This window comes from Acipenser ruthenus, unplaced genomic scaffold (genome assembly GCF_902713425.1).
Source record: "Acipenser ruthenus unplaced genomic scaffold, fAciRut3.2 maternal haplotype, whole genome shotgun sequence".
Taxonomy (NCBI): domain Eukaryota; kingdom Metazoa; phylum Chordata; class Actinopteri; order Acipenseriformes; family Acipenseridae; genus Acipenser; species Acipenser ruthenus.
Window position 1 is genome coordinate 26,608 of NW_026708464.1, and position 25,149 is coordinate 51,756.

The 25,149-nt window shown below is 40.1% G+C and overlaps 1 protein-coding gene across 1 annotated transcript in view; it reads right to left on the bottom strand.

Annotated features, from left to right (window-relative positions):
- LOC117415786 (FYVE, RhoGEF and PH domain-containing protein 4-like) overlaps nt 1-24,911 on the bottom strand; it is a 38,008-nt gene extending 13,097 nt beyond the window's left edge. Inside the window, exons 1-7 of the mRNA XM_034922072.2 lie at nt 24,760-24,911; nt 16,477-16,648; nt 14,235-14,757; nt 8,067-8,156; nt 5,049-5,194; nt 3,609-3,765; nt 2,087-2,225 (exon numbers count right to left, since the gene is read on the bottom strand). Coding sequence (XP_034777963.2) covers nt 2,087-2,225; nt 3,609-3,765; nt 5,049-5,194; nt 8,067-8,156; nt 14,235-14,757; nt 16,477-16,556 — 1,135 coding nt within the window. The 5' untranslated portion in view covers nt 16,557-16,648; nt 24,760-24,911. The remainder of the gene's footprint in view (nt 1-2,086; nt 2,226-3,608; nt 3,766-5,048; nt 5,195-8,066; nt 8,157-14,234; nt 14,758-16,476; nt 16,649-24,759) is intronic.
- Between the last annotated feature and the right edge of the window lie 238 nt (nt 24,912-25,149).

A 25,149-nucleotide genomic window follows, 5' to 3' on the forward strand; every position in this document is an offset into this window, starting at 1 on the left:
AGGCAGAACTGTGAAGATCAGACAGCAGAGGCAGGACTGTAAAGATCAGGCACAGCAGAGGCAGTACTGTGAAGATCAGGCACAGCAGAGGCAGGACTGTGAAGATCAGGCACAGCAGAGGCAGGACTGTGAAGATCAGGCACAGCAGAGGCATGACTGTGAAGATCAGGCACAGCGGAGGCAGGACTGTGAAGATTATTATTATTATTATTATTTATTTCTTAGCAGACGCCCTTATCCAGGGCGACTTACAATTGTTACAAGATATCACATTATACAGATATCATATTATTTTACATACAATTACCCATTTATACAGTTGGGTTTTTACTGGAGCAATCTAGGTAAAGTACCTTGCTCAAGGGTACAACAGCAGTGTCCCCCACTGGGGATTGAACCCACAACCCTCCGGTCAAGAGTCCAGAGCCCTAACCACTACTCCACACTGCTGCCCTAAGATCAGTCGCTGCAGAGGCAGAACTGTGAAGATCAGACACAGCAGAGACACGACTGTGAAGATCAGGCACAGCAGAGGCAGAACCATGAAGATCAGGCACAGCAGAGGCACGACTGTGAAGATCAGTCGCTGCAGAGGCAGGACTGTGAAGAAAAGGCACAGCAGAGGCAGGACTGTGAAGATCAGGCACAGCAGAGGCAGGACCGTGAAGATCAGGCACAGCAGAGGCAGGACCATGAAGATCAGGCACAGCAGGGGCACGACTGTGAAGATCAGTCGCTGCAGAGGCAGGACTGTGAAGAAAAGGCACAGCAGAGGCAGGACTGTGAAGATCAGGCACAGCAGAGGCAAAGATGTGAAGGTCAGGCACAGCAGAGGCAGGACTGTGAAGATCAGGCACAGCAGAGGCAAGACTGTGAAGATCAGGCACAGCAGAGGCATGACTGTGAAGATCAGACACAGCAGAGGCAGAACTGTGAAGATCAGGCAGATCTGGAAGATCTTCACCTCTGATCTTTCAAAGGAGGCAGCACCAACCTTTCCATTGTGAATCACAGTCTGTGGACTGCTAGTTACATTGAAGCCTGTGTTTATTTATAGCCTCCTGAACCCAGTGGTACACCAGCTCTTTATTGAATGACACCTTGAATAAGCAGCCACAAATGGGTTAGCCCCTCCAGTGACTGCAGGTTAATTCAGGTTTTACTGTACGCTAGTAAGTCAGTTCTGTAGTTTGCAGTTTCTGAGTTTTTACAACTCAATCAAAGTAAAACCAAGATAAACTAAACTGGCTAGGCAATCCTTAAAATTGTGGTTTGTTGGGTAGGTAAATAGAAAATACAGCAAAGCTCTGTCTAATCCAGCCCCTTTACAAACTGGCATTCTAATTCGGCATGATTTTGGGGTCCTGACCAAATCCCTATTGAAATGAATGGTGTGATTCTCCTCTACAATCCGGAACCTGTGTTCTGGAATGTAAATATGGCTGTGCAATCCAGCACAGGGTCATGTGATTTCTCTTTTATAAACTGAAGACTAGTATAAAACAAACTAAATAAAAAAAAAACACACTCACATTAATCTAAAGTTTACAAAACAAATTATGGCGTATGATGAATTCTAACATTTTCACATAGCACTGCTTCAGAATACACAATACCAAAGCCTGAATGATGTGGTTTAATCTCTGTAACAGACAGCATCAAACACACTGTGTATATTCCACTGACCTAAACAGTGTTGGATATAAATATTCTGACATTGGTTAAATCATTCAAATAAAGGGACTTTGAGAAAACAAACATCTATTACAGAGCATTTGTCTGTTTAGTATATTTGTCTTAAAGTAACTACATGTATTATTTAAATGCTGGTGGCTACTCTTTAGATACATTTAATGTTAATAAGGAAATATTGGCAGGTATTTATTCAATTGATTTAAACAACAACACATCCTAATACCATCGCTATAAAATTCTGAAGTTTTGTATATTCTAAAAGAAAGAGATGCACTGAAGGAGCTTGCTAGCACTGTTAGGATTGTAGGTATTAGTCCTATTTGGATTGTTTCAGTCCTGGTGGTATTAAGATCTATTCCCTGTGGGTAATAAGGAGTGGTATCGGGCTCACTCTCTGCGTCCTTGCGGTCTGAGGACTCCTGCGGCAGTTTCTTCAGGTAGTCCTTGAGCAGCATCTCGTAGCGCGGCACTCTCTGCACCGGCTCCAACATGTGGTGCTGCAGGGTCAGGCTCCCACACACCTCCTGCTTCTGCAACACAACACAGCAGAGCTGCCGTCAGCACAGGATAAAACACTGGACGCCTTCCGACAGCACAGGACAAAACACTGAACACCTTCCGACAGGACAGGATAAAACACTGGACACCTTCAGACAGCACAGGACAAAACACTGGACACCTTCCGACAGGACAGGATAAAACACTGGACACCTTCAGACAGCACAGGACAAAACACTGGACACCTTCCAACAGCATAGGACAAAACACTGAACACCTTCCGACAGGACAGGATAAAACACTGGACACCTTCAGACAGCACAGGACAAAACACTGGACACCTTCCAACAGCATAGGATAAAACACTGTACACCTTCCGACAGGACAGGATAAAACACTGGACACCTTCAGACAGCACAGGATAAAACACTGGACACCTTCAGACAGCACAGGACAAAACACTGGACACCTTCAGACAGCACAGGACAAAACACTGGACACCTTCAGACAGCACAGGACAAAACACTGGACACCTTCCAACAGCACAGGATAAAACACTGGACACCTTCAGACAGCACAGGATAAAACACTGGACACCTTCAGACAGCACAGGACAAAACACTGGACACCTTCAGACAGCACAGGACAAAACACTGGACACCTTCCAACAGCACAGGACAAAACACTGGACACCTTCAGACAGCACAGGACAAAACACTGGACACCTTCAGACAGCACAGGACAAAACACTGGACACCTTCAGACAGCACAGGACAAAACACAGGACACCTTCAGCCTGACACGTGGGAGAAGAATCCCAGAAGAGTTACTAGCCTCAGGGTTCATTAATTTAATCTTCATCTCATACAGTAGGGCCTGCCAGAACTCCACCCCCGGCCCCCACACATACACACACAACATACTAACTAACTGGAATTAAAGGTCCAATTAAGACAAGTAGTTACCTCATTAGTCCATGTTGACAATTTTATTAGCTTTATGGGCTTTTCTTTTTAAAAAAAATGCAGGCTACATTTTGTTTCTCTGAAATAATTCAGAGATTGCATATGGTATTCATACCCCCTGCTGCTGCAGGTAGTAGTGGGAGGATATTTGTTTAGTACTGGCCAGAAAGCATCAAGGAGGGAGGATACTTGTGTGTCTGTCTAAATTGTACTGAAGGTTAACCTACATAAAGATGGAGTAAAAAGTCACCCAAGGAATAATCTGAAATGACTGTGGGACACTGCAGCTTTTACAGCCATGTGCACTGGGTTTTATGCAGTCATTGTAACAACAATAGTTTTGCAGTGGTCTGTCACTGTACCTGAATGTCCTGTATGATTGTTTTGCAGTGGTCTGTCACTGTACCTGAATGCCCTGGATGATGGTTTTGCAGTGGTGTGTCACTTTACCTGAATGTCCTGGATGATGGTTTTGAACTGCGGAGACCTGTCTGTCCAGACCTTCAGAAGCTCCATGGCCTGCTCGAAGTTCTTCACATATTCTCCGTACATCTTCAAAAAGGGGGTCAGCTTCTGAAGGATGTCACCTAGCCGTGGTGTCGAGGTCCTACACATGAATCAGACATGAATATAACAATAACTTATAAAGCTGTATTTTTTTTTCCGGTTATCTGAGATTTCATGATTTCCGTGAAATTTACCCATTGCTGTTAATATGTAGTATCCTATGAAAATTGACTGAAACAATAGTGTAAATATACATATTTTTTCCCCCCCACTTAAAAGTACAGTGAATGTTTGCCTTTTGGACGCACTATCTGTGCATTTAGAACCTGGCAGCCAGTTTAGTTTGCTTCCAGTAAATGACTGAACACACTGCATAGACAGGCACGATTTCTTCAAGTGAAAAAGACACCAGCTGCATCAAAAGATGATAAATATTTCTGCTAAAGATCGCTCTGTCCAGTACAAGAAAGGGGACATTTCACGTGTCTGTTGTAATTATGACATTTATTTATGTTTTTATTTTGTTTGATAATTTACTGATGGTTAAAATAGAATGTCTTTAAAAGGTGGACAAAAAAAACCCTGAAATATTCTACAATTTAGTATTTACTGTTTTTCAGGTAAGCATTTAAATAGTTATGAACATTTGTTGTTGTATAATAGCTCTAGAGACAATTTTGAATTTTGAATGTGACATCAAACTTTTTTCTGCTTTAATAAATATTACATTTAAATCATTAAAGATCTTCAAATACCTATTTTTAGACCGTGAAATAAGCAATTTTTACCATGAAAATAACACAGCCCTAACAATAACATAATGGCATCTATCCTAATGTCTATTGCATATTCTAAACCCTTTCATCTTGGATATATTTACATATTACAACTTAAAAACATGGCCAGGGTTTGTCTCTACTGTGGAAAGCATGCCTGTGCTAACACAACTTATCCCCATCTTGATGTTTCTGTGATGCTCTCTGCAATGCCATGGATCCAGCACTTGTTCTATTTCATACTAGATCGCCTTGACTCCGCCAGAGAGTAAGTAAATAAATACTGAAGCCTGCAGTGCCTGAGATTCCCAGTAGATCTCCCATCCAAGTACTAACTAGACCAGCCCTGCTTAGCCATGGATGGAAATAAGACTCTGATTGCATAGCAGTTTGGTCCACTCCTGGTTTCACTATTATGAGTTTAAGATGACACACCTGAGCTTGTTACCTATACACTGTGGCTCATCAAGCTTGTATTAAAACCTGGAATGGGTGAAACCGCTATGCAATAGGAGTCTTATTTCCATCCCTATTAGCTTCTGGAGATCAGATCTGTGGGAGTCAAGGCGGTCGGAGGTGTTCACACAGACCTGGTGGTCTCTCTTACCATTCACCCATCCGCTTCTCCAGCTCCGGTAACAGGAACTGCCCATGGAAGGCGTTGATGGAGGAGATGTTGGAGAAGATGTTTTTTACCACGTCCACTGGGAATGTACCCTTGTTGGCTTCTTCCATCAGTTTGGCACAAAATACCTGCGAGTGACACAGACGAAACAACATTGATGGGGGTGTCAGGAGGTCTGAACACTTCAAGATAATGACCACCAGGTAATGCGATTGATACTTTCCAACAACAGTATGTATAATCACTAAGGACTTTTTCTTTCTGATCTTGTCATTGTGGGTGGGGGGGTGTTTTCAGTGTGGGGTTTTGTGGTCCAAAACCCCCCCAAAAATCGTACCATTTACAGTTAACCCCTTTTGGTATCACTTCAAAAGGGACTGAACTTATAGTGACAATACACAAAGTTTACTTTATCAGGGGTTCACCAATGTTGATGCAATAAATGTGGCTGCTCAGAAGTACTTTATAGACTGTGTATTGTAATGATTATAAACAAGCTGGACAGGAGACCCCAACCTAGATTTCTTTTATTTGAATCTCTTTTTGTCGAGTTGGTCACAGTGTTACATTGGCCACTGACACATGGAGTAAACATTGTGGTTAACACAGGAAGTGCACAGCCAAGTGCAAACCGTTATTCGGACACACTGCTTTCTGGCACTCACTTGCCCCACCCACAGTACTTCTCTACTTCACTTCTTTAAGGAACCTCAGCTTTAAGTATTAACTTCATCCTCTTTGCATGCAATCATCAAGGAACTATGTGGTTACCTCTGCCATATCTCAGTGGCCTCACGTCAAAAAGTTGCAAGCGTAAATCCCCAGTATATATAGCCCAGTGTTAAACCATACATCAGCAAACATGTCGTTTTGTAAAGTTTATTTTTTACATTCCCTTGTGTGTTTCCAGATAGCCCAATACAACTTTGAAACGTTTTAAAAAGCAATAGAAATGTGTGTGTAGGGGCTCCCGAGTGGCGCATCCAGTAAAAGCACTCGCTAGTGTGCAGGATGCGCTCTATAGTCTGGACGTCGCGAGTTCGAGTTCAGGCTTGCCTGTAAGCTGCCCAAAAGCTGCATTGTCCTCCGACGCTGTAGCTCTTGGGTGGCTGCATGGTGAGTCCGCAGTGTGAAAAAAAGCGGTCGGTTGACGGCACACACTTCAGAGGACAGTGAGTGTTCGTCTTCGCCCTCCCGAGTCAGAGCAGGGGTGGTAGCGGTGAGCTGAGCTTCAAATCATAATTGGCCATTCCAAATTGGGAGAAAATAATAAAAATAATTGGCAACGACTACATTTATCGAAATTTATTGTAAATTTACGACTAAAAAAATAAATAAATGTGTGTGTGTCTGCAGTGTGTGTGTGTGTGTGTGCGAATAGTACACAGAAATGTACTGTCTATGTGTGTATCGGAGGAGGTTGTATTAAAATCTCGCAGGATTTTCTTTTTTTTCATACTTAATTTTATTTACATTAAAACATTGATCTTTTGCTGTGGCACATTTCCATTTTTTTATTTTATTTAAAAAATAATAATTTTCCAAAAGAGTCTTCACAGGCGCCCATTTTTACAGATTCCAGGCATACCTGTTTCTTAGGTTTGTCATACGGGGCAACCAAGCTGAACATTGAAATAAAAAATACAGATCAATATTTCGTTTTGATCTATTCTATATAATATATATATATATATATATATATATATATATATATATATATATATATATATATATATATATATATATATATATTAAACTCATGCTACAGCTTTCAAATCATGTTATACTTGGATCCGAAGCCATGTTTTTAAAGACTTGGATTTTGTATTTCATAAAAGCAGTTTATGGTGTGGTGTAATAAATATGTCTACAGATTGAAAGTGGATTTTTATGTATATACTGTATATCTATAGTAGATGATGAGTCACTATTGCATGTCAGGAAGCTGGAAGTGTAAAACGGATCCTCAGTTGATATAGCTTTGTGGTAACTCATGAAACCACAAGCATTCACTGCAGCAAACTGTACAGCAACCCATTAGTTCAGGACAACATACCAAGGTTGTGCTTGTCAGCGTGTACCTTTCCCTGCTGTATAGTAACAGCAATAACAGGAATAGGAATAATGACTAACTAATCACCTGACTCTTTAAAAGATTAACCCAAGCACACCATGAATGAAACAGGATTGTAAACCAGGCCCTCCTGCACAGACACTGTGCTTGCTGTGCCACGTTGTACATATTTTGGTGTAATAAAACAAAAATGTGACTAATTCCATTAATTTATGGCATCATAGCCGGAAGCACTTATGCAATGCAGCCCTTTCCTAAGCACATAGTATTTTAAGAACATGGTATTTTGCAGGTATTTTTGCCCCTTTCAATGCAAGTTAAGTTGTGTGTAGGGTCAGGTGTCCCTTATTGTAGAAGAGACATCATCTTGTGTGGTTTGGGTGAGAGGTCAATGTAACGAAGCTGAGCGAAATAATGGCTGTTTTAACAAGAGACACCCTACGCACAAAGTATTCACTTATTATAAATCACAAAAACACAGATTGTACATAGGAACATACAAAAGTGTTACTGTTTTTTAACTTTAGAATTGTGCTGTTCTGTGCACAGGATGACATCTATACAGAAGATGTACTGAAATGAACAGTGATTGGTTGATTTCTTATACTATACAGTACTTTGTATTACAATACACTTAGACAAGGTCAATAATTAGACTGCTTTGTTTTGAGCACAGTGGCAGTCACCCAACAATAACCTGTTAATTACTATTGGCCCCTGCTCTTACGCGGTAAGTACTGTGTAATTACATGGAAACAGCCTTGAGAATGACAGCTTGTTGCCTGATGGAATTACATTAACTGCATGGTACAGTTCCATCACACAAATATCCACTTGTAGTTATTACAGTATGTGAGAGCAGGAACGATTGATTATTACCAAGTTACTATAGAGTTATGTAAGACCTGTAAGCTGATGGATCTCACCTGGTCTAGGAGGTTTACCCGGGTGACGTAAGCTCTTTCTGTTTGTAGAAGTTCCCTGGCGATCTTGTAAATTTTTTGTTCATTTGTTTCCTGAAAAAGAAAAGAACATCATTATTCTAACCACCAGCCACTTAGCTACTGCAAGCCCACTCAGATCAATTTATTCATGTTTGTAGTTCACCCTGAGTAATGTCAGCTTGAATTGCATAATTCAATGCTTGTATCTTCACTTGAAATCAAGGATTCCAGGAGGGACTTGTGTCTGAGGGAAGCACAAGGGTAGGGCTGTCACTGTGCACTAGATACATTTGTTACACAAAGCACTACTATGAGAAATTTAAAGTCAAAGGTTAACATAAGCTGAATATTACAGGTTAATGAGAATATGCTGTTAAATGTCACAAAAGTTTTAATGATTTAAACATTAAAATGTTGAATTCAGGTGGTTTCCAACAAACGGACACTCATGTAGTATGCCCTGCACAGACCCACTGACACATTCCAGTGGGAAGATTTCAGTTCCTGATATCTGTTCCGGTGCAACCAAAACATTTGGGTGTTTAACTCTTTAAATAAATATATTACTGTCCTTTATTGTAGACCCTGATATTCTTTGTATCAACTGGCTTGTACCAGATGGAAATGATGTCACATTAAATGTACTGTTTCCTGTTATATTATAAAATATACAGTGTAGGATGCTGTGTAAAATACAAGCTGATTTTCACACACTCCTGGTCAGAGCAGCCAGTAAGCCCACTTGTGGTACAGCTCTGACCTCTTGAGGGTGGAGATGTAGACCCGCAGTTACTAAATTCCATTGTGTTGTGTTTTGATTCACAAGACAAAAGCCTTCACAGAGACAGATCCCTTTTTTATCATGAATAACAAAGATACAGTAACTTATGGTCAGAAGTTAAACTTCTGTTGCAAGACAAATTATTGCAGAAGTATTTTCTCAATGAAATGTATAGGAGCGGATGGCGTTACGGATTCTGTCCCGTCAGTGATATGAGATGCCTGGCTCTTCTGCATAGCAGTTAAGGTGCTTGCTTGCAGTGTGCGGGGCTGGCGGGTCGCACCCAGCCCCCGCCCTGTAACAATGATATACAATTCCACTGCCGTTTGTAAACTTACTGTAAGCTGCTTATACATAACATCCTTACCACAACACAGAGGTAGAAACTGAGAGCAGAACAGCGCTCTACAGGTTCAGAGACCAGTCTCGTTCGCAGAGTACTTTACATGCTTCAAATCGTGTTGCTCACTTTATTATACAAGTATATCAGTGACACACATCCTGTCGGGTTTCTAAATACAAAATTACAGCTACCAGGAATATGATGTACATCACCATGATCTACTGTTTGCACATGTATGGACAGATGGTTGCTTCCATATCGCCCCAGCTTCTAATGATTTGTGCTAAAGAATCTTCCAAACAACTTTCATCACAATTAGACAAGAAGTTTGCAGGATATATTTTAAAGTGAGACATACAGAGAGACAGACAGACAGAGACATACATAGAGACAGACATACAGAGCGACAGACAGACAGACAGAGACAGACATACAGAGAGACAGACAGACAGACAAAGAGACAGACAGATAGATAGAGATACAGACAGACAGACAGACAGACAGAGACAAAGAGACAGACATACAGAGCCAGACAGACAGATAGCTAGACATACAGAGACAGATAGATAGACATACAGTCAGACAGACAGAGATAGACAAACAGATAGATAGACAGACAGAGGGACAGAGAGACAAAGACAGACATACAGAGAGACAGATAGACATACAGAGACAGAGAGAGAGAGACAGAGACACACAGACAGACATACAGAGCGACAGACAGAGAGACAAAGAGACAGACATACAGACAGATAGATAGATAGAGAGGCATACAGGGAGACAGACAAATAGACAGAGACAGAGAGACAGACAGACAAAGAGACAGACAAAGAGACATACAGAGAGACAGACAGAGGCGCAGAGACAGACATACTGAGATAGACAGACAGAGAGACAAAGATACACAGACAGAGACAGACAGAGAGGTTGGCAGGTTTCATTACAATTGGACAAGCAGTTCTCTAGAATATGTTAAAATGTTAGTGTTACTTACAGACAGCCTCCATACACCCCCAGATTCTGCAATACTCAATAACTCGTGTTTAAGAAGGTACTCAGCAAATGTCACCACTATTAGAAAAGAAGTTCTCTAGGTAAAGTAAAAATATGTGATATACAGTCAAGCGGTCTGACAGAGAGACCTCAGCTTCTGATTCACTTAATAACTCAAATAATATTCTTCTCAAGGAGTATCGCACTACAGTCACAAGGCACCTAATATCTACAATATTTGTTCCCACTAATATTTTGGAGATCCACGAAAGTGCAGTAATTGTGTAATAATATTAAATGTCTACTGTACATAAAATACAACACTTGCATGACGAGGAAACAGTTCCATCAGAGTATAAAGATGGAATTTGATCATCTTTCTTTCGCTGGTTTGAAAGATCGTATTTGGGGAATTGCTCAGAATCTCCTACCTCCTTCAGTCCACATTAACACATAGATACCTGTCTCATTTATTCTGCTCTTTGATCTCTGTATGATGCTGATTCTATTTGTTTTCATTGTGTTGTTTGTACTTTGCAATTGTCCTTTCCACCAAGGACCCCCTTGTAAATGAGGCATCGGTCTCAATGGTTAAATCTCCTGGTTAAATAAAATAAACAGAAGACTTGACATTGTTTTTACACCAGGTTACCATCCAACTAAAAAGTTAATTATAAATAGCCAACTCAAAAATCTGTTATAAGAACAAAAATCGAATTTCTATATAATATAGTATCGTGGCACACCAAAACAAGCATGCTAGTAATTATACCGTACACCCCCTTACCAGCCATTCAGAAACAAAGCTGTGAAAAGCTATGCGTTTTTTTCCCCCGCCTAATACAAATTTGAACAAATGTTGCACTAAAAATAAATGACCATGATGCTATAGAGTAGAACTGATCTATGCGTACACTTCAAAAGCAAGTTTCTAAAATAAGCCTCTAGTGGAAAAAATGTGGTAAGTGGAGGCATCCTAAAGCTATGAGTACTACAAATCAACTGATAAAATAAAACTGTTCAATCTGCTGCTGTTGCCATGAAATACCACCTGCTAGTATAAATAGCTTCAGGCATCTTTAAGAACGTGACACAATATTATTGTTTTAATATTACACAATACTTTCAAATGAGGCCAGTGCTGTTCTACTTGAATAACATGCACTAGGGTATATGCTGCCATTCATTTGCTTCAGTAGTTATTTGTTATCTCAGATTAACAGGCCACATTTTAGTTGCCTTGCAGAGTTTAAAAAACCTGTACTTCCTAATCTAACAGCCTGCAAGCAGTTGTGCTCTGTGAAGTGTTGCAGCTTGATCCAGATTTAGCCCAGCTGCACAGAAACGGGACTGATTTTTAAAGGCCTTGTGTATACCCTGTCAAGTTTCTCTGCATTTTGTACTGTTTTTCTACCAAAATGCACACACTATTTACAGTAGACTCCCATAAAATTCTGCAAAGACAAAATATGTTTCATCTTTTCTTTATTTCTATTATATACTTTCTTTTTTTTTCTTTTTTTCTAAACAGTGTACAACATTTTACAGCTATTTTTCCTCATCTAACATCTTGTCCCATGATGGCTAATGGAACACTGCTGCAGCAGGGGGATCCTGGTTTCATACCCTGTATTTTATTTTAACATAACAACAAAATATTGTACAGATAGTCTCATATATAAGCATTTCATTTCTATCATTATAAACATATTTGACAATCTTCATGTTTTCATTTCACAAAATCGATGGATTGTGAATGTCCAATAAATAACTAATATCGCTTCTGTTCAAATCTAGTTAAAAAAAGTATTTATTTATTTTTAATATAGCATTTAAAAAAATGTAAATATGGTAAATAGCAAACTAGGTTAGCAACACTAAATCGAAAGAAAAAAAAATCATTACATTTTTTGCCAGGGAAAGTTTGTCTTGAAATGCTTCTAAACAGTAAACTTCACTTTTTAAAACATCCCAACAAGTACTGTACATGCTTGACCACAGAAGTAGACTCAGAAATAACTTTAAATATTACACTATACGATATCTTCTAATCTCTAATACCTTTTTGTTGTTGTAACTTCACTAGATTGCTCCATTTAAATGTCAGGTTCATGCATTAAGAAAACAGCATCACATTTGCTAATTTACAAAAAACATAAATAATACCTTAAATTTAAAAGATTAGTCAATGCCAGAGGCTCTCTTGGCAGTCATTTATGTGTTTCTTTGTAACCAACAGAGGATCAGCTTTTCCCACAGCTAGCCAATCAGAAGTGATAGGGGTGGGACGTAAACACTTTTTTAAATATTTGTATGTAGGAGCTAGACTTCTGCAATTCAGTTTTCAGAAACTTGTGCCGGGCATCGGCGATACGAATTGCACACTCCTGCTGACAGTATAAAACATCCCTTTCACACTGGCATGATCTACCCGGGTCAGAACCTACCCGGTGTCATGCAGGTCGGGTACGCAATTTCACACTGCTTTTGATAAAGCAGGGTTGACAGACGCAAGTAAAATATGCGAGTATCAGTGCCCCGGAAGCAGCTTGTTACAGACGCTTCCATCCAAGCTTCTCTGGATTGAACTGTTTGCCCAGATGTTGATTAGAGAAAATGTTTCTTCATCCCTGCTGCAATCTGGCTCATGGTGTGTCTCAAGCAACACAAATATGGCTAAACAGAACAAACAGAAACATTCCTTGTGGCAGTGAAACCTTCATGCAGGCGTGGCTGTTTTTTTTTTGTGTCGGCTCACGAATGGCCATCAAGCATTTTGTCTCGCTCAACCCGGGTCAAAGCGCGTCATCCCACATCCTGAGGTGGGTGTCTGGGACCCGGGTTAACTTATACGTGACATTTAAAAACATTTTTCTTTAATAATTTGAAATAAAATAAGTCAATAGAATAAGCTACACATACAGTATTTCAACACATCCTTACTGTAGGCACAGCAAAGCCAAACAATAATTTCTAAATCAATGACATGCCATTCAGCACAGAAAGTACCTACAGTAATAATAATTAAGGGGCAATGTGCTGCTTTCCCATGGTGAAGAAAAACAACTCGTCCGGCAAAACAAAATATGGTACACTACGGCCTTTGAGAGATGACAGATGACGCATGATAGATTGGATAAAATTACAGCTAAAAATAGGTACCACACTGCAGTAACAGCCATCTTCATAGCTATTACTGGACAAGTACATATTACCAGTAAGCACTGCAGGCCTCTTTAGTTGAGGGTAGGGTAGTGTTCTGACATTTCTTACAAAGAAACGAGAATCCTTCCATAGTAATACAGAGATTGGTAGTTTATGCTTTTATGAATCCATAACTTCAAAACGCTCAATCGGAATTCTAAAGTAAAACTTATAAGCAACTAGAACACCCCCCAAAACATTAGTCTACCCGACTTAGCTTCTATAAGTGTTAAGCTTTTATTTATTAAATTGCGCATTTATGAAATTGAGGTCAAACCACCAAGTCAAACATTTCTGTCTAGTGCCATTGTTCATCAATGAAAAGAGCCCAACAGAATTAGCTCGGACAAGTTTTTAGGCAAAATACAGATGCATGCAATTGTTTTATTGTTCACCAGCTTAAATCTGTACCACTTCACATGCAGTATTGCCATTGCAGTCTCTGTAAAAGACTAAGCAGAGTTACAGTGCATGGAGCAGAACTTGTGCTCACTTCTGACTTTCAATTCTGCCCTGCAGGCAATACCAGTACTTCCTAAAAGTTAAGCTTTTGACTTTCATCTCATACAGGGATGTAAGATAATAGACACAACAATTCTTCTGATTAGACGTGTGTAATATATATACAAAAAGTTTGACTAAATAGTACCAACTACACTAAGGCACAGTTTGAGTAGTTTTCTGCATCAATATTGACTGTACTTGCTTTTATCAAAGACTATGAACCATCGGATAGCCCTACAGGAAAATAATTTGACCTGGATGCACTAATAAAAAATGATCAGCCCATTCCACTGTCCTTTTTGCTAGGACAGTAAGAATATGTTACCTTGATTTCCATGGTATCCACTTTCTTATTATTTTGCTCATTTTCAGGTTCCTCCGTTTTCTCCAGCTCTGGTTCTGAACCATCTGTGCTGGTCCCATCCACACACACTCCCGGTTCTGTATCCAGAGGGGCTATAGCCTGGCTGTCTGGAGTCCTGCTGATGCTATTTTTAGCCTGTCCTTTGCAGGCGTTTGTAGTTTGTGTTGATAAGTCCCCTCTGTCTCCGTTCACTAAAGCGCTGTCCGCCGTGGTGCTGTCTTGCTGAGCTGGTCTCTCGAATGAGGACGGGGGCATCTCCTCTTTATCTGTCACCTCCATCTGCGCTACCACTCCATTGGTTGTGTGTTTCTGTGAATCCTGGGGCTCCGAGGCTGCATCTGTGCTGTGGTTACACCTCACAGGATCTGACTTCTGTCTGGGGTAGTGCGATGAGAGCCAAGATTTGGAGGTGGCGCTGTGTTGCTTCACGAGACTTTTGGGAGTGTTCGCAGCTGGAGTACCATCTTTTCTCGCTTCGCAAGGGCTTGAAATGAGAAAGAAGGAGAGAAATCAGAGTGAAAAACTGCCGTGTAACCTGAAGTCAGCAACTTCCTCTTCAGTGCTGAAATACAACTGAGCTTGTAAACAGAGCGAAGCAAGGAAGCTTTACCACATAGACTCCAGGCACAAAGAAGCACCGCTACAGTCCCAGGGGTGTGTCTGCCCTATATCTAACAGATACAATGTTCAGCTTCAGCTTTAAACACACACATTGTGGATGAAACCCTTTTGTTTTCGGTCTGTTTGAAGCGGTTACAATGTAAGTCTTAATTGTATGACAAGTGAAATCTCGTCACCATTTACTTTCATTGACATTATACATCCTGTTAATCCTGTTTCACAAAGGCTCCCATTAACAGCAAAACCTGCTGCTCAATCCGTTTCTTTAAATACATACCAAGCTGCTAAATCATCCCCCAACAGCTTCTAACACGTGTGTGTCAGTAATGCACAAGTCTGTTTATCAGGTGTTACATGGAAATGAAATTTGCAAAAGGAAGCTGTAAGTTACAATAGCAGTCACATGGCTTCTACACTCCATCAATGCTGTAAAAGGCGTCACTGTCTTTAAGTTAACCGATTCAGCATTGCAGAGAGACAACCCTACTTTAACTAATGGACTAGTGGTTCCAGTTTACTGCTCCGCTGTGTTGAATGGAGTTATTTTTCCTTGCTCTTTTTACAGGTCTGCAGTGTTGAGAGTTGAGTTACTTAAATATTGTCAGACTGACAAAGCAAAGTAAAAGCATTACTAATATTAGAATTGCAAAGTACAAAGACTACTATGACTACTAATAATAATCAAACCTCGAACCCTAGTAGGCTGCAGTAAGCAGCTCAGCCTTATTACATTTTTTAACCAATGTGACAGAAAAGCAGGAGCCAGTGTCAGCTGATGGAGTGTTGCCCTTGTTAGCCACGTTGCTTCCCTATTGATTATTTCGTCACTCTACACAGTGTGTCAAGTCTAAAACCAAAAGACAGCACTGGCCCGGACACCTTTGTCATGTGCAGCAGACGCTGCTGATCCGTTGCTATAGCAATAAAGACACTGCCACTGTACTGTGCAGTGTAATCACTGAAGAGAAGGGCAGAAAGCCCAAGGAGGTCCAGAGTTTCTCATTGACTGGACTGTGAGAGCCTCAGTGGCAGTCCCTGGGAGTTCATTGAATAAAATAACCCATCAGTTGACACTTTGATTACTAATGCAATAAGAAACAACTTGCAGTACGCACTTTAATTTCCCTTTTTGGACATTTACTCTATGTTCAGATTTAGTATATGTTTTTTGGTAACTTTGCACTGAAATTAAAAAAACAGCCCCATAATGTTAAGAACTATATGGGTTCTCTTGCTTTCAGACACAGGGTAGTCTTCGCTCGGTATGGCCTTCCAACGGCATTACAAATGCATCCGGCCTTCACAGTAACTTAGTATACCGTCTTCTAAAACCAGCAGATTGTGGTGGGTACTCTATTGTTGGATAAGCAATGTTATATATGTAATGAAATGCATGAATGAACCTTTCAGCCGGAGATCTCCCTTGGACACCAAGATGATTTCTCAGTGGGTCTTCTCCAGGTTACGTATTTTGAATGAATAAATAAATGAATACAGGTTGGTGTGGTCAGACAGGTTTTAGGAAGACCCTATCCCTTGGTTGACAGACACTGGTGTAGAGCAGCTGGCTCTTGCACAGTACCTGCTTCCTTCAAAGTGACTGATGAGATGGGACACCTTGCCCCTGGGGCCCCCCTGTGGTGCCGGCGGCGTCTCCTCCATCCTGCCTCTCTCGCTTTGGGGAGCTTTGCTGCCGCTGCTCTGGTTCGTCAGTCCCGTCCCCGGACTCTGGAGGGCAGAGGGCTTTGGAGGCACTGCCGGAAAACAAAAAACAAAACAAACGCAAACCCTTTACAAGTGTGTTGACTGCAGGAGTTCACAGCCTTATTAGTAAAGAGCTGATGTGCGACCCCTGTAAGATAAGACAACTGTACGTGCCACCTGTAAAAAATAAAACACAAACCGACTTCGCATAAGAACAGCTACGGCAAAACCAGCAGATCATAATGATGTCCAGATTTGAAATTATTTTGATTGAATGAGGGGGAAGAAAACTATTTAAATTTAAGGAAACACTACAACCGTGAAAATCTCTAAGCGATACCAATACAAATGTAAAAACTGTGGAAACTACTGAAATTAATTTCAAACTTGTAGCCTTATTATGTAGTGTTACAACAAATATTTACCAACAAAAAACTAAATTACAACAAAAAAGAACCTCAATAAAACTGACAATTAATAAAACACACAAGATGGCACAAGGAAGCACAAGCGATATGTTCTGCTGTGCTTTCACAGCACGGACAATCCTAAAGTTTAAGAATTTGGAAAATTACTGAAGGTCAGTGCCGTTTGAAAAAGTGCTAATTAAAAGCAGAGACAACATGGAAATGTAATAGCTGACTGTCAAAAAAACCTAAATATTTATCACAGTATTTATCCCTGCAAACTGGTCTGACATTTTTGTACAACAGTTAGACGCTTGCTTGGGGATCCATATGCATCCACTGGGAACCTTCCCATCTCTCCCTGTGATGCAGTGCCCACTATAGGCAGGGTTTGGAGCCTTCTGTTTACACTGCCCTAACAAGAACTGGGAGAAATGAACAAAATTCAGAGCAAACAGGCTGTCTTATCCCACCCAGACCCCTTGCTAACCACATATGCTGAATTAAAATATTATTTCATTTACTGCCAACAAAGAATGACTGGGTGTGGCCTTTGTTTCTCATTCTGGTCTGGTGTGTATTGAACACAAAAAACAAATCTTTAAAAGTACAGTGCGGTTCACAGCTTATGACAATGAAAGCCCCCCCCTCCCCTCCATTAAAAATGAAACTTCAAAAGGCACATGGGAAGTATTTACACAGGAAGTGTTTACAATATAAACCATCTGTTTACTGCTTCTGCTTTTAAGTTCTCTTATAAAACGGTGTAAATGAATCATCACTGCTGTCTTCTTCAATAAATCAATCCGGGTTCAAACTGGGGTTAACTTTACCTTTTAGGATTTGGTAAATTCAATTGAATTGCCCTTAGCTGGCTGTTTTCTAGTAAGACTGGATTAGGCTGGTTGTCCTTCTCTATACCACCTTCTCTGTATAATGGGCACAGGAGAGAACCTATTGTGAACAAGTGGTCAGCATGATTAACACAGAACCCTTGCGAAGCCCAACTGAGTCCAGTTATTCATTAACAGTATGACCGAAATGTCTTTCTGACACTAGAATATGAATGATAAAACTGCGTATGCAAAATAGAGAGCATCTTGTGAAAGATACAGGATTCGTTGGTTATGCTCTATTTAAACCTCTAATTTATTGTGAGTGCAGAAGTTAACAACAATACATGCCATTGATCAAAGCATCTTCACTTCCTAGAAAATGATTTAGTGCAGCTAATGAAAATCCACAGAACCTTGTGACAACTGACACTGTCATAGGTGTAAATAAGTGTGGTTTGATAATTATTCTGGTCCTTCCTTTTTCTCCTACGAAGATACGTGCATGTGATACCATTCTGCAAGCAGCAACGCCTACACAAATGTATGTGTTAATGCTGAAAAACTTTTTTTTTTTTTTTTTTTTTCAATGAAAGGAAATACAACTATTTTAATAAGACCTCAGATGACTACATTTTGTAAATATTTATTTAAATTCAGGATGTTGGTCTTTATCGTAATTTTTTGTTTGTAAACTATTTAGTAAACAGACCTCACAAGGCACGGTTGTGCCAACCAGGAGACGTGTCACGAGACTCACTGTACAGTATATGAGGCCAAGAGCAGTTAGCTGCTAGTCAGTTGGCAGTATAAGAGGTAGAAGCAAAGATTTCTCCGAGTTTGAAAGTCGTGGTAAGCGTTATGTTGACTGTTGCGTTGTTGAAGCCAACCAGTGGGGTGTTGGATCGCCAAATCGCCAATGTCATCCACAGGAGACAACTGCGACTGGCAAACCTTCGCCAACTGGCTGCAGATGGCGGAACATCCCACAGCAGTCTATCCAGAGGCTGATCAGGTCTATGCATCAATGCTGCCAGGACTGTGTTAACCCTTTGCTGTCCAATGTCGGACCCTGTCCCACATCACCAAAAAGTCACAAAAAACGGGTTTCTAGTCGTTTTTTCTCTGGAAAAAGCCGAGAAAACCATTCAATGGCCGAGTGGGAGCGACAGGAGCCGAGACAAGCCGGAAAAAAAAAGGGCGTATCTCATGCATAGTCCCTGGCATCAGATAACGGCGGCCATAAGGAAACAAGCTGCCTGCTCGGCCAATTGAGCACAGCCCCCTGGAAGCTCCCGTCCACGGTCGGCTGTGGAATATCCTGGACTCGAACTCGCGACGTCCAGGCTATAGAGCGCGTCCTGCACTCTAGCGAGTGCTTTTACTGGATGCGCCACTCAGGAGCCCCCGCAATGTTTTCATTTTGACAGTGTGTCACGTTTCATACTGAAAACTTATCATGATTCTTTGATCTGTATTTTTGTTCACATTTTCTGTGATTTTGTTTGATCTCTATGTTTACAATATTTGATTAACTCCATCAGAGTGTTTGCATTTCTTTTCTGCATCTCTGTATATATATATATATATATATATATATATATATATATATATATATATATAGATAGATAGATAGATAGATAGATAGATAGATAGATAGATAGATAGATAGATAGATAGATATATACACACACACACACACACAGACACACACAAGTCTCAAGAACCGACTCAATTAAAAGTGGAAAGTCAGCCACCATATATGTTTTCCTAATAGTTAAATGATCTCAAACTTGAGAAGGCACAAGGTCAGTTTTCTACAATGAAGGGGGCTCTTTGCCATTATCTCCCTGTTTCGTAGTCTTTGCTGTTAAGTAAGTCTAAGAACAGAGAGGAAGCGAGCAGACACGATCTGTCAGTGGAGCATGAAAAAGATTCAGGACTTCCTGCTGGTATTAGAAAACGGATGATAGTATTATTATTATTATTATTATTTATTTCTTAGCAGACCCTTATCCAGGGCGACTTACAATCGTAAGCATAGATAGTAAATAGCGACTGGTGGACTACATGCTGTAAAGACACAGCTTAAATGTCTAGAAACACATTCGAAATTACTGCAAGATTACATTTACACTAAAATAGAATGATTTGGTATATATTTATTACTTTGTATGCTAAGGTGCTAATCCATGTTTTAAAATGTTTAAAATCAATTTTCTCACTGCTTGTTAACTTTATTCACATTACCACTTTTGTTTTTTACATTCATTTGCTTTACAGTGGATTGCCTGGTCTGAATGTATGCCATTGGAGTAAGTCCTTTAAATGCCAGCATATTCCAAACTGAAGCATAAAAAACCAAGAAAAAGTACCAAAAGAAAAGAAAAGGGGGCCAGTGACACTACTGCTCGTGCTCATAGGATAAGGAAGTATAATTTTGAAACCACCCCTTACTTAAACAATCCTTTTACAAAACTACTTCAAAATGTCCTTATTGATTATTTGTGCACTACCAATATTTAACACAAGGTGGTGGTAGAGATATACACATACCAGAGCCGTATATAGAGAGAGTTCGGCCAAAAAGATCAAAGGTTGGCCAAACTCTCTCTATATATGGCTCTGCCACATACAGAGTAGAGTTTCTGTGAAACATAGGATCATAAGAAAATGTACAAAATGACAGGAGGCCAGAGTCCTAAGGGCAGTCCCACCAGTGCATGTATTGAGGGGTAAAAAAGCTGTGAAATACAGACTGTCCTTTCTGAAAGACACATTTGGCATGTCTGGTATAAAATGAATGGTTTTATCAAAGGGAACAATAAGTGCTCTCCTGTAAAAACAATATCTCAAATGCTTCCACATTTGCACAACACTGCCCACTACAGATATTACTCTCGGTACAGTACCGGGTATATTAAAATGGCTGCACAGCAAACTTCATGAACATTTGTTAATACAGCTTTAAAAGAAAAGTAATTTTGTTTATTATTATTTATTATTATTTGTTCATTTAGCAGATGCCTTTATCCAAGGCAACTTACAGAGACTAGGGTGTGTGAACTATGCATCAGCTGCAGAGTCACTTACAATTGCGTCTCACCCGAAAGAAGGAGCACAAGGAGGTTAAGTGACTTGCTCAGGGTCACACAATGAGTCAGTGGCTGAGGTGGGATTTGAACCGGGGACCTCTTAGTTACAAGCCCTTTTCTTTAACCACTGGACCACACAGCCTCCTTACTGAAGGAAAGAGAAACTGTGGCATCTGAGATGTGTCAGAAGATGGAGACACATTAGAAAGGCTATGCAATAATATAATATTACCAGTATAGTACATGTTGAAATGATCAACGAGGGTCCGGCTTCAAAATGAACCACCATTTATTTATATATCTTTCTTTCTCTATCTGGAGGAGTACAAGAAACAGGAACAATAAGGTATGTACTGCTTAATGACGGATTCTCCATCGCTCTCCGATTCTCTAACTTACTCACTGTTATTATGGTCTGTGCCTGGTTTAACTACGGGAACTCCACTAGTGTAAACTCCAAAGTCCTAACTCAAACCTATAATGAACTACACGTTTCTGGCTTGCACTAATTTTGCTGGCGGCCAAATTAAACAAACGAGGACAATAAAGCAGATTGAAATAAAGTTCAAGGTAATTGACCCTTTCCCAGCTACCATAAACTGCAATGACTGTCGTTCAATACTGAAAGTACTGTACTGCACTCTGTACATATTTTCTTCACCCATTTGCATTTGTAATATAGTAGGTGACATATTCTGATGCTTTAATGTACTGTTTCCCTGCTGGCACCTAGAAATTAAAAATTAAAAAGTAATTGAACCGTTAATTTGGGTGTTTTTTTCATTAAGAGTTAAATGAGATGGTGCAGCAAATATGCAAGGGGAATATAAAGTCTTCTCTGCGTGGCTATCAACAGAGTCCCCAGACCAAATTCATGTATCGTACTATTCACATGTACTAAATTTAGTACTGTCAGATACTACAAAGGTTGTGATTGCAAGTGCATCACTATTTGGTTTGGTGAATGACGTTGCAGTGTTTATTTGGGAGTCATATCAACGGATGAGTACACAGGAAAATGTCAGTCAGGACACTCACCATCGAAGACTCGATATGATCGGTGAAACTCGCTGGTGGTCTAAAGATGCAGCACCGAAAAAAGTATATGGATCATTTTCAAATCCAGACTCTATACGTTGACCTTATTTCACATTGACAAGGATTCCAGAGAAACCAAGATCAAAACCTGACGTGCGCATAAAGGCGAAAGCATATACAGAATCGCTGCTTAAATACGAGGACAGTTCTTATATAAATTTTCCTGAGCATATTTGAATTGACTTCATTGTTGTCAAAATATCTCCAAACTAGTGGAATGGATACGTAAAAGCTCATCACATGGTGTCTGGAACACAGGAGGAGCTCAAAAAGTTTGAAAGAGATTTTGATGTTGTTAAGAAAACTGCAGATCATTTTGTAGAGTGGGAAAATGACAAGCTGCAAGAAGTGGAAGATTGTGAACTTGAAGTACAGGCACGCTCTGCCTGAAAAAGGTTACGAAAAAAGAAAAACATGGCAAGCGAGTCCGCTATTACAACCTATAGGATCCACAAGGTAATCCTCAACACAATCACAAGAGCATGTATCGCTGTTTTCTCGTCAGCGGGACACTCTATGCAGACCTTGCTTGTCTGGACCCTAGGAACTTCTCCGACATAAGAGATCATGGGACCTCAGACACTGCCGCTAGAAGAATTAAGCAAACGCTTGCTCAAATTTAATGAAAGAGCCACAGTTGAAAATTTGCGGTGTGAATTAACGAGTATAGCTTCGCACTGGGACAAGCTGAAGACATCAGCACTAGAAGAATACACAGTCAGGGTGACAAGAAAAACACCTGCGGAAGACCAGAAGAGTAAGGAATGTGGTGGCATGGAAATGGAGCAGTGCTTGGCATGTAGAACTGTGCTATTCGTTGCTATCAAATGGCGATACAATCTTTTAACTGATGCCTATAAATGTGATTGGCCTGGCCTACAAATTCCTACAAACTATCTTTCACGCAAGTTGCCTGTGAGAGAAACTTTTCCACCTTGAAGGTCATCAAGAACCGCCTGAGGAGCAGTGTTTCCCAGGAGCATTTGGGAGTCTTTCATACTGATGGCAACAGAAAAAGACGTTCTTATGAGCCTTGATTTTGATGGAGTAATAGACCGAGTTGCAGAAAGGAGTGAACTCCTCTGAAGTCTGCTCATTCTGTAAGTATTTTCTTATTTGTGTGGCTTGTTGCTAATGTATGCACAGTATATGGCCTGGAGGTGTGCCTGTATGGAGAACAACTGTATGTAGTTTACTAATTTAAATAATGAAGCAGGTGTATTACAAGTATATTACTTTGTTTCAGTAATGCGTACAGGTTGAGCCTGATCAAATTATTTTATTTTCACAAATTAAGTTTTATTTTGTTCTATCCACAAAAAAAAACATTATTCATTCTATTACAGACAGGCCTTCATATTAATAAAATAAATCAAATATATAAATCAAAATAGACAGGCGCATTCCTCTTGTGTGTATACTTCATGTTTTAACTATATATATATTTTTATTAAACATTATATGCCTACGCTTTTTAAAAAAACCTTTCGACATAAACAGACCTAGCACAGAAAAATAATTTGGCATAACGCCCACGTGGGTGTCGGTGTTGCTTAATCAGTGCCAGATTTATCAATGTTGGCATTTAAATAGCAATTTGATATAAGGCATGAAATATTACTGTTCCACATGTCCCTAGTGTGCCCTGAAGTCACAAGATCTTGGTGGAGTGCGGATTCTGTTCAATCCTTCAAAACAAACTTGAAAAACTATGTATATAGCTTGACCTTTGCAATTCCCTAGACCTGCTTCTCTTAATTGTGTTGATGTAGTTCTGTATTCAATGTGTACAGCGCTCTGAGGCATGTGTAAGTCTGTTTGCTGTGGTTGTTGTGATCTTAACTATATTCTTCCTGTTTAGATTTTTTCTGTCCATGTCTCTACATTCTGGTGAAGTTTAGTGCACCCTGAGTCCTCAACACAGTTTAACCATTAACCTGACCCCCTGCAACACCCTGACCCCAGAGGAAGGTTTATGGTGTCCCTCTTGGTGTAACAGATACAATGCTCCCCTTTATAAGGCAGCCACTTTTATATTGCATAATTGGTTATAAGGCAACATTGTTTGGCTCCCACTTGCCTCATAATGCCATTCCAGTAGCACTCTCATCCTCATTATAAGGCAGCACACAAACAGCACGGTCTTGTAACTATGGCTGTTGACTACAGTGTTATAAAAATGGGAAGCCCCTGTACTGCAATGACTGGACCAGAAAAGGATTGAAACACCAAGAAGAATGTTGTTTAGATACTACAAGTGAGATATTTCATACTTGTAATGAGTTGATCTTTTAAGGTGTTCAGGTTAATTCCCTTTGAATGAATCTGTTTAATACATAGCCTACCTCTTTAACTGTTCATAATTGATATTAAGCTCATTTGCATATCTCTACCCAAGTAGCGGATAGATTATTTTTGTGGGTAATCAGATTATTTTGTCTGGTTGTGGGTAATGATTGAGGAGAGCTAGTGAGCGGGTCAATACTCTGTCATGCTGCGGAGTACATATTGTTTTCGTTATGGGTATTCTCTCTGACTGTCATTTTTGCAGAGTTGTCCTATTAGCAAAGATGCATTGAGATCGTCTTGTCTGTGCTGATCAACACCTACAAACAAAAGGAGGCTTTTATTTTACTTGCAAGAGTGTCGTGGATGTATTATTTTCAACAGTGAAGACTGCACCCTGCATACAGTTCTTCACACATTCAGACTGGATGACAATACCAACCTAGAGGCTTGGGGCTGGATGTCTGGCATGCAATCCTGCAGGTTGGACTTCCTCGATTTATCCCCGAAGCATCTCTGCGGCCGGCACTCTGAGCTATCCAGGAGTTTGGGGTGGCCGGTTTATGTTCTGGTAAAGGAGGTTTTGGACTGCTGCCAACTGCAAGAACAAATATGAGGAACACAGTCAGTGCAAGAGCCTCAGTACAGAACTAAGCACATGAGAAGATAAACTAGAACATACAGTAAGAGATGTCAGGAGAACAAACTCACTCAATAAATCTGGCATTCAATTAGGCTGGACTAGCAAATTAAGAGCTCACCGTTGACACTACAAATTCCAACTAAGTAATGCTGTAATATTAGCTTCTAAGACAACACTACTTTTTTAATA